Source organism: Carassius auratus, chromosome 9 (genome assembly GCF_003368295.1).
Source record: "Carassius auratus strain Wakin chromosome 9, ASM336829v1, whole genome shotgun sequence".
Classification (NCBI taxonomy): domain Eukaryota; kingdom Metazoa; phylum Chordata; class Actinopteri; order Cypriniformes; family Cyprinidae; genus Carassius; species Carassius auratus.
Window position 1 is genome coordinate 20,988,492 of NC_039251.1, and position 10,734 is coordinate 20,999,225.

The 10,734-nt window shown below is 37.5% G+C and overlaps 2 protein-coding genes across 3 annotated transcripts; one reads left to right on the forward strand and one right to left on the reverse strand.

Annotated features, from left to right (window-relative positions):
- Positions 1-1,383: 1,383 nt before the first annotated feature.
- LOC113108701 (gamma-crystallin S) lies at positions 1,384-2,884 on the forward strand. The gene is made up of 3 exons (XM_026271980.1): positions 1,384-1,487; positions 1,698-1,940; positions 2,520-2,884. The coding sequence occupies exons 1-3, from the start codon at positions 1,479-1,481 to the stop codon at positions 2,790-2,792; spliced, it is 525 nt and encodes a 174-aa protein (XP_026127765.1). The 5' UTR covers positions 1,384-1,478; the 3' UTR covers positions 2,793-2,884.
- On the reverse strand, positions 2,879-10,708 carry lcmt2 (leucine carboxyl methyltransferase 2). 2 transcript variants are annotated; one of them, XM_026271979.1, is made up of 14 exons: positions 10,537-10,708; positions 9,854-9,972; positions 9,676-9,757; positions 9,388-9,577; positions 7,975-8,131; positions 7,523-7,712; positions 6,044-6,151; positions 5,867-5,954; positions 5,545-5,781; positions 4,975-5,202; positions 4,792-4,889; positions 4,144-4,331; positions 3,903-4,038; positions 2,879-3,088 (listed from the first exon to the last, which is right to left on the reverse strand). In XM_026271979.1, exons 1-14 carry the CDS (start codon positions 10,576-10,578, stop codon positions 2,915-2,917), a joined length of 2,037 nt encoding a protein of 678 aa, XP_026127764.1. In that variant the 5' UTR covers positions 10,579-10,708; the 3' UTR covers positions 2,879-2,914. The 2 variants fall into 2 exon arrangements, with proteins under 2 accessions (XP_026127764.1, XP_026127763.1); XM_026271978.1 differs by having other exon boundaries at positions 9,854-9,978; positions 10,537-10,707.
- Positions 10,709-10,734: the final 26 nt, after the last annotated feature.

Here is a 10,734-nt window from a genome sequence, read left to right on the forward strand (position 1 = left end):
TGAAATAGTGAAATAGTTTGGTTGTTATAAACCAGAGCCATTTTCATGTCCAGTTTGAAGACAATTTTAGCTATTTGGACTTTAGGCTCTGAAACAACACCCTGCATCTTCCCTTTTTAGCTTTATTGGCCATATTGAATCAATAGCACTTAGCTTTGGCTTGCTGAATGGAGTATATGTGTGTAATGCCTCTTTAATTCAGTGAGCGGTAATTATTTTTTATCTTACGCCAAATTTTGGTAGTACTTTAATAGAATGGAATTTGTTAAAGAATCTTAATAACTGATAAAGTACCTTTATCCTAGTATATAGCAGTGTTATTTTAGTATTATAGTATTTATTAATATTTATAATATATTTTTTTATATAATAGTTGGTTTTCATTTTAGTGTTTTTTTTTTGTAGTTTAGGTTTTTATTTTCATTTTATATATATATATATATATATATATATATATATATATATATATATATATAATAGCTTTTTTTATTTCAGTTTTAGAGTAATTTTAGTATTTAATCTTAGTTGGAAATCCAACATATATCTGATTTTCTTAAGTTAGTTCTTTATTTTTAATTTCAGTTTTATTTTAGTTACTGCTAAATATTTGTAATATTTTATTTTTAGGTAACACTAACAACATCGCTATCACGTGCAATATATCCGTTTAAATACACAATACTTCCACCATGCTGATATTGAAATTTTTTTACAGCATTGAAACATTTAAAAAAAGGCACCCTGACCAAATTTTGTTTTCAAAATCTTTATGTCTCTTGGCCTAATCGGAAAGATGGCTGCACACTTTATAATCTCACTGAAGTTAAGTCTATAGTGAGTATTGGGACCTCTGACTCATTACATGTTTTTGGTAGCAGGGAAGTGTGCATATTCTGGTGCAGGGTATATTTACTGTAGGTTACTTTATTAAATACAATATTTCACTGTTGATTTCTCATTTTAAAACCCAAATTATCGCTGCCTGTTCAATGGTATATATACAAATCACACGTTTTCTCCAGATTTAGTTTAGTAAGTTGGTTAATTTGCCAGTGGCTTTTCTGTTGAAAAGAGCTGAGGCAGAGTAAAGAGTGCCATTCAGCAACGCATGATACAATCCAATGAGTCTGGGCTCTTTATTTGGCAGTGCTCTTGGCATCAGGTGCTGGTTAGTGCACTGTGTTTGTTGTGGTTCAGGTTGGTCCAGTTGTAGGCTACCGTTTTGTTTCAGGGTGAATGAAAGCCCATGCCAGGCTAGTCATTGTCCTTTAATCCCTATTTGCTTTTCTGGAAAAAAACTGAATAGTGCTAGAATCACTGACTCGATTTTTGGATCTCATTTTCATGACAAAGTGAATATCTGGCCCTCCCCTGCTCGTCATTTTTATGTTGGGACCTGCATATTTAAACCGCCCTATAAACATTCACTCTGGACACTAAGACCACCTATCCACACAAGACTAAATACGGTATTCAAGATGGGCAGGGTGAGCAGAAAATCACTTGAATATAAGGGAAAATTTTAATTTGTATATTATTGTATACTTGAATGCAATGCCTAAATGATGTCATTGACTTTTAAAACTATTTTCTAAAAGCCCTGTTTTCTAAAACCTTTCTTCTAAACATTTCATTCGTTTAGAAAATGGTCACTCAGGTATAAAAGTGTTCTGTAACATTCTCTTGCGGTCTCTCAGATTGTGTTTTTCGAGGACAAAAACTTCCAGGGCCGCCGTTATGAATGTGACAGTGACTGCTCTGACTTCCATCCCTACCTGAGCTGCTGCAATTCTATTCGTGTGGAAAGTGGTGCCTGGGTGGTTTACGAGCGGCCCAACTACATGGGTAACCGCTATCTGCTAACCAGAGGAGACTATCCTGAATACCTGGGCTGGATGGGCCTCAATGACTGTCTCAGTTCCTGCAAGCTCATCCGCCTTGTAAGTTTAACTGGTATATTCAACAGTGTGCATTAGCTTTTTTTTTTTTTTTTCTTGAATAGTGTATAGAGCAGAATATGATTTGCTATGTTTTTAAATTGGGCATAATGATGCAGTAGTTTCACAATGCTGTGTTAGAACTGAATTCAATTAAAGCCGGGGACAGTATGAGTAGTGGAAGGTCATGCACAGACCTTTTCTAACTATTACATCAGTTTAACCTAATTAGTCCACATGGCTTTTGCCAATAAATCAGTGTCCATATGGCCAGCGGTATTTGATTCAGTCTTGTTGAAAGACCAGACCTACATGTGTAATGTGAGCAAATTTTTAGCTTGGTTTAGTCAATAGACCATACAAAGGACTGAATTAAATTTCAGATCAATGCAATTCTCTTGAATTTACTTTGTTTTGACATTAGAGGTCATCTTCTCCAACACTTATACAATCCCATATAAAAAGTATGACGTGTTGAATCTATAAAATATCAGAACAATTTCTGCCCTGAATGAATATTTCTATTGCATTTTTTTTAACCCTTTTCCCCTTCCCAAAACCAAATAAATCCAACCCATGCAGACAAGTGGAATGCAGTACAAGGTTCAGTTGTACGACAAGCCTGACTTCACAGGCCAGGCTATAGAGTCCACTGAAGACTGTCCATCTGTGCTGGAGAGGTTCCGTCTGAGAGAGGTCCATTCCTGCAAAGTTCTGGATGGTTACTGGATCTTCTACGAGCATCCCAACTACCGTGGCCACCAGTACTTCCTGGAGAAGGGCAACTACCGCAAACCAGTGGAGTGGGGTGCAGTCTGTCCCACCGTGCAGTCTTTCCGCCGCTTCACTGAGTGATGTCCCTGTGTCACAATACTTGGCTAATTGGCTGTGACTCACTTGAGTTCCAGCTGAAATAAAGTTTGGCTGGAGATTCACTCAGCAACACATTTGTTGCCTGTTTGTAGTTTGTAATTGGACTAATATGAATTGCAAAGTATTTGTCTTAGATCTACAGTTACGGGGTGGAGATTGAGGTGAGTTCCAAATGAGAAACAATTTCCACCTCCACCAATGAGCACCATCTCAGACCCCTCAGAGTCCAGCAGCTCAGAGCAGAATGAATGCAACATCAAAGGCCAAGGCACAGATGACTGAAATAAAATACAATTAGAAAAAAAGATCAGCAATGACAAATAAATTAAAGTGATATTTCTTTTTAGATATGAAAATTGTGGGTTGCCAAATTAATTAGTCAGCTGCTAATATTACAATACAATACTTAGGTAGCTTATTGTTTTAATAAAATATGGTTTCACACCTTTTGACCAATGACCAACTCTATTTATTAATATCAATAATCAAACAATTCCTTCATCAAGTTATATTGTCCATAAGTCTAAAGGCCAGAATGGCTTCCACGTACGACAGTCAGCGGAAGTGAGAAAAATAGTGTTTATTACGTTTGAAATATCAATATTTTTCTTACAAAAATGCATGGATTCGCTACAGGAGGCATTTATTCACCTCCTGGAGTCATGTGATGCATGTTTCATTATGGATGCACGCACTTTATTTCACGTCTTCTGGACTGTTGACAAAAAGCACCCGCTTAACCCCATTATAAGGCTTGGAGGGGCCAGGACAATTTTTTATATAACTTTGGTAATTCGTCTGAAAGAAGAAAGTCATATACACCTAGGATGCTTCGAAGGTTAGTAAATCACAGGCCATTTTTTGGGGGGCGTGAACAAACCCTTTAAATTATCTGTAAGCTGTTCTTGGTCAACACACAACATACAGTAGCAGCTTTCTGCATTAGTGCATATGTATATTTGGATTGTACAACGTCATTGAACATATTATAGTCAGAATTGTTTTATTATGCCTATCCCAGGAAATGTTAGAGCCAACATTTTCTATTTTATAATAAATCATTAACCACTGCCATGAGCGGGAGTAACTTACAGTATCCAGCGGGATCTCCACACAGCTCCCAGTGCTCAGATTTATTACAGCAACTCCTGGTACTCCATCAGCCTGAAGCCAAACTCCACCAACCACAACCAACTTCTCATTTACTACATGGGCTGAGTGAGAATATCTGAAAAAAGAGGCCAAGACTGTGATTTTGATCCCTGAGAGGTGCCACAACTTCAAAACACATTATTTTCATTCTTTCACACCCAGTAAGTGAGTTGTTTTGAACCTGGGAATTGGGGGTGGATGTAAATTCTTTGTCTCCCAACAGAAACCTGATGATGTGTGTCTCAGGTAGAAAGCATCACAGAGAGGTCTGCCACCTTTCCCCAAACCTCCAAATATTAAAAGCCCCCCTCCATAGGGGCAAGCAGAATGGGAATGACGGGCTTCCGGAACAGCACCAACAACTGTCATCTGATTGAAACAGGAAAAAAAGTAGGAACATTATGCTGCCCTTACAAGATAGTTGCAAAATCTAATGCATATACACTACTGTTTAAAAATTTGGGGTAAGTAAGATTTTTAATTAATACTCTTATTCAGCAAGGATGGATTGACCAAAGGTGGCCTTTAAAACCCTTTACTGGTACAAAATATTTATATTTCAATTAAACGCTAATCTTTTGAGCTTGCTATTTATCAGAGAATCCTGAAATTAATTTAAACATTGATAATAAGAAGAAATAATACTTGAGCAGCAAATCAGCATATTAGAATGATTTCTGAAGGATCATGTGACACTGAAGACTGGAGTAATGGCTGCTGAGACTTACAAGCCCAAACTTTTTAACTGTAGTGTACCTGTTTGTGTTTATGTTTTCATTAAGTTTTAATATGAGAAAGATGAGAAATGAGAAATATGAGAAAGTCATGCCTCAGTCCAGTGTTTGTCCTCCAAACACAGGAAATGTGCATCACTTAGAACTGGATCCTTCTCTGTACGTCCTCCAAACACAAATAGAAAGGTCTTATCTGGAACGACACATTAAGAATTTATTATTTTGCACTTTATAATCAAAAAAGATTAAAAAAAAAGAACTAGAATAAAATATCTAACCTTTATAGCATATCAAGGTTGATGTGTGTCGCCATCGTGGTTTTGGACCAGTGCCGGTGCAAACCATGTTCCTAAATGACAGCTGTACAGCACTTTGGGATTGCTCGTTACCAGGGTCAAAGGTCACACACACCACACTGCCTGTTGGATTGAGTGGAGAAGTTCTGCCACCGAAGAGGACGGCTCCACGTCCAGGGATAGAGGTCAACGTCTGATAAACACTAACCACTGAGGAGAAGAATTACGAGACAAAGATATTCATACATACATAATTAGACTGGTCTCCACACCAAATTATTTAATAATAAATTAAACAAAAAAATAGAGATTACTGTTTTCAAATGCTAAAGATTTTCATATCCCCAAAAATCTATCAATAACTCCAACTTGCAAACACTATAATAAAACAAAAAAAAACATAATAATAATAATAATACACGGCACTCACATAAAGCCATAAATACTTTTAAGTTTGTTTATTTACTAACAGACAGGTCGTACAGTTCATTTAGAAAAATTCTAATAAGGAAACCATTAACAAAAGCAAAAATAAAGCACTGATCAAATCACCTTGATCTCCATGAGCTTCCACACAGACACACTTCCAGCCATCCTTCTCTTTGATCAGGACCCTCGCTGCTGTGTCTCTTCCACTTCTCCCAAAGCCTCCAGTGAGTAAGATGATTCCAGGTGCCAGAACAGCAGAAGCCATACCAATGGCCTCTATACTCGGAGACCCACACATGGGCTGAATAACCAATGGAGGGTGCTCGGCCCACTGAGGAGTCATGTGAGGGATGGAGGACACTAGGAGTGAAAAGAGCACATGTACCTCTACTACACTGCCTCATCTAGTGATACACATAATACCAAATATCTTACCAACACTTACCATTCGGAAGTGTGAGAAGTGCTTGATTGGTCGTAGAGCCTTTGGAGGCTGTAAGGATGAAGTAATGGGAACATTTCTGGTTCCATTCCTGTTCTCATAAAGATAAACATGTCTGGGATCAGGCATTAGGTCCGACTCAGTGGCGATTCTGGAAACACACAAAGGCGGTTTCCTCACCTCAAACTCATCAAAAGGCTCCCGTCCCTCGACTCTCTGCCTCTCATCTTCAAGTATAAGGTCAAAGTAGAACTTGTTCATATCCAGACAGACACATTTTTCCCAGCCCTGTGGCAGACAAAGATCAGTTACCTGACTTAAGTGTCAATTTCTCAAAATAGAGATTTATACATAATCTGAAAGCTGAATAAACACGCTTTCCATGAATGTATGGGTTATTAGGATCGGACAATATTTGGCCGATATACAACTATTTGTAAATCTGGAATCTGAGGGTGCAAAACAATCTAAATACTGAGAAAATTGCCTTTAAAGTTTTCCAGATGAATTCTTACCAATGAATACTACTAATCAAAAAATAAGTTTTTATAGATTTACGGTAGGAAATTTACAAAACATCTTCATGGAACATGATCTTTACTTAATATCCTAATGATTTTTGGCATAAAAGAAAAATCGATTATTTTTACTCATACAATGTTTTTCTTGGCTATTGCTAAAAATATACCCCAGCGAATTAAGACACTGTGCTCCAGGTTCACAATTAAGCATTTAAAAGTTGGTATGATTTTTAAACTTTTTTTTTTTTAATTATCAATTAATTTTTTTTAGGTTTAATAGATTTAAAAATGTAATTTATTCCTGTGTGTCATTACTCCATTCATCAGTGTCACATGATCCTTAATAACTCATTCTATTATGCTGATTTGCTCCACAAAAACATGTATTATTATCAGTGTTGAAAACATAGATTCTTTGATTAATAAAAGATCAAAAGAACAACATTTATTTGACAGAGAAATAACTTTTACTGTTATTTCAATCAATTAATGCACCAATTCTGATTAAAAGTATTAAAGTATTGTTAAATAATCAGTGTATATGTGACCCTGGAGCACAAAACCAGTCTTAAGTCGCTGGGGTATATTGTAGCAATAGCCAAAAAAAAAAAAAAAACATTTCACATTTTTTTTTTTTTTTGCACCCTCAGATTCCAGATTTGCAAATAGTTGCATCTCGGCCAAATACTGTCCAATTCTAATAAACCACACATCAGTGGAAAGCTTAGTTATTCAACTTTCATATGATGTATCCATCTCAATTTTGAAAAAATTGACACTTAAGACTGATTTTGTGGTCCAGTGTCACATATATTATCTATCTTTGTATCGCTTCAACCCTTAACACTTTAAAATCTTCATGAAGAAGGTCAATACAACCTTCAAATTTCAGAAATGAACATAGGCTTTCATTCATGTTCACAAGGTACAGTTTAAAATACAAATAGATATTATGTACAGTCAGTCAGTCGTTATCATACACCCAACTCTGTGGCCTGGTCAGGTCTTTTATTAGTTTGTATATTACATTGTATAAAATGTATATATTGAATAATAAACAGTTACATACTCCCACTTATTACATGGCTATATAGTATTAAAAAAGAAATGGGTATAAAAAATACATTTCATGGAATACCTTCTGTATGAATCTCTGCGTCTGAGCGACAGTGTCTGGATATTGTTTGAGAGCGTGTATGGTAGAATTGAGCTTCAAAAAGTGGTTCTGCATGACCCTGCCAAACGGGTCATCTGGGTGGATCTGTTCATACATCACAAACACAGACTGTGGGAGTAACTTGGCAGCCCAGCCAATCACAGCATCTGACCTGGAGTAAATCACCAAAACACAACACTCGTTCAAAATGAGCTGCTCTGTTTGGTCTACTGTTGATATGGCCGCTCTTTTGTTAAACAGTTGTAGTAGAACATAAAAGAAAGCTATTAGAAAGGCAGAATAGCAATGAGATCAGAATATGTTGCAGGCAAGACTCAAAGCTCAATCTATGGAATAAGCAACAAGGCTCAATGGTTAAGGAGCATGCATGCAAATCGTTGCAATTCAAGTTAAAGTTGAATTCACATTCTCACCATTGTGTTTCCATATAAGTCAGCACGACCTCTGACAAGACAAGTGTGGGAGCGTCCCACTGTAGTCCAGCTCCGCTCAGAGTCACCTCCACCTCCTGCTCCTTCCTGACATCCACACCAATCAGATTATAATGACCACTTCTGATGAACACAGCATCTACACATCAGCAAGAAACATATCGCAAATGTTTTAACATGACATTTTAGGGACGAATGACAGGGTTGGACAAAATGACTAGCAAAATGTGCACATGTCTTTATGGATAATAACATTTATTAACAGTACTATACAACTTAAAGGGGGGGTGAAATGCTATTTCATGCATACTGAGTTTTTTACACTGTTAAAGAGTTGGATTCCCATGCTAAACATGGACAAAGTTTCAAAAATTAAGTTGTACATTTGAAGGAGTATTTTTGTTCCCAAAATACTCCTTCCGGTTTGTGACAAGTTTCGGAAAGTTTTTTTCGAGTATGGCTCTGTGTGACGTTAGATGGAGCGGAATTTCCTTATATGGGTCCTGACGCAGTTCTGCCGGAAGAGCGCGCGCTCCTGTATAGCGAGGCTGAGCACAAACATTTCACTGATCAGAGCGATTCACTGATCAGAGCGAGAGCGTCGCGAAAAGTCACAAAAGAAGTGTGTTTTTGGTTGCCAGGGCAAGACAACCCTGCACAGATTACCAAAAAAAAAAAACAGCATTAAGGGACCAGTGGATGGAGTTTATTTTTACAGAGCATCAACGGAGTTGTGCAAGTGTTTGTGTTTGTTCCCTGCATTTCGAAGATGCTTGTTCACAAGGCCCAGTTTGATGCCGGATTTGCGTATCGTTTATTTCTTAAGGATGATGCAATCCCAAGGAAAAAGGGTCACGATCGTGTGTTGGAACCGCAGGCGGTGAGTAAAACTGCTTCAAATATCTCTGCCTCCTTGTTAGTGCGTCCCCTCCCATGCCAGAGACCCGGGTTCGAGCCCCGCTCGGAGCGAGTCGTTGCTCCTGCTGCTTTCGTTCAGTTTCATCCTCTGGATCTGATTCTGGATCATAAATAAACGGCTGAATCTGACTGTAAGCCATGGTTTGTTTTGGATGATGGGTTTTCCCTCACGGTAATGTCACAGCTTCCACATGCTCTCAACGCAAAAGCCTATTCGCGCTCGTGATTCTTTAGCTCCGCTCACACGTCATGCCTCCAGTCGGTCATGTTTTTTTCTGGGAAAAATCGGTACAGACTATCTTTCTCTTATGAATATAATAAAACTAAAGACTTTTTGGATTTATGAAGGATGCAGTACTACTCTATATGTACTCAAGATTAACAGGATATTGAGTGAAAACTAGCATTTCACCCCCCCTTTAAGCGGTTATGTTTTGTAATTTAATATATGAATATGTAGTACAGTGAACATCCTACTTGTCTGCTGATTTGAGGAAGTCTCCCTATCTGGCAACGTGTCCTTCAAGCAAGTATTGCTATTGATCAAGGCAGCCTTGCGCCGGGCAACTTCTGGAAAGTCAACCTCGAAAACTGTGACGCCTCTAAGGGCTCCTTCTGCATGCAGCCGGAAATACAAGGAGTCAAACCCAGCTCCAAGTGACAGAATCTGAGATCAAGAGAACAATATGTTCAAGATATTATTATTATTTTTATTTATTTTTTTACAGTAGAAACACATCACAAAACGTGAACATATCACCCCACCTGTCTCCTCGAGCAGGATTGAGTGGCATTGAAAAACTGTTTCAGACAGTAATCGACTGCTTTCCAGCGCACGTAATAACCTCTGAGAGAAAATATACATGCATCAGAAATATCATATCTGTTCTGTAAAAAAAAAAATAGTCACTGAAGGAGCAAGAACCGTCTCCTAAACATTTACCTATTAATCAGTGGAGCTCTTCTTGACACCTTGCACACAAAATGCTTCTGGAAATCATCGTGGAAGTAGCCCTGTGCTGCGGCTGACACCTTACTGACCACACTGCTGTCATTAGTCCCCTGCACCTGCCAGAAAATGTCAATGACAATATGGACAAATGTTAATGCCACAGTTAATGCAAATTAATAATGCCACAACAAAACGTAATAAAGAAAGGTTTGGAACAACATGAGGGTGAATAAACAATTACAGAAAATTTATTTTTAGACTGACTATTCCTTCAAGATCAGCAAATAACAAGTCAAAGCAACATACAAAGTACAGAAAGCTAATTATAATTATGTATATAATATAAATATATTAAACATTATATAAATAATATTAATATAACTTAAATACATTTATACATTATGCTCATTAAAATGTATTGTGGTTGTGGTTGTGCAAATATTATGGTGACCGACTGGAAATACCATACCATATATTGTTTGATTTCCAAAATTACATGCAATTTTACTAAGGTACTAACTATGGGCCAAACAGTAGATTACTATTAATTAACATGTTGCGTGTGTGGTACTATTGACACCTTTTGACTGCCATATTTGACCTTTTTATTTCTCGGATCTGATCTGATCCGGTTTAAATGAAACCCAACAGAACACAAATACTGTCAGACTCACAGCAGCATCTTTTCCTTGCGATCTCCGGCTGTTGACTGGCATAACTCTGAACACACGTGGAGGCAGCCTGAAGTGTGGAAACAACAAGGAAGGCAGCACAAAAGCGGAAGCGGGTGCTCATCATTCTATGATAAAAGCGTTTCATAAAATCAGAGCCGAAAGCGCATGTACTTATAGTTTAGTGATCGGTATATTAAA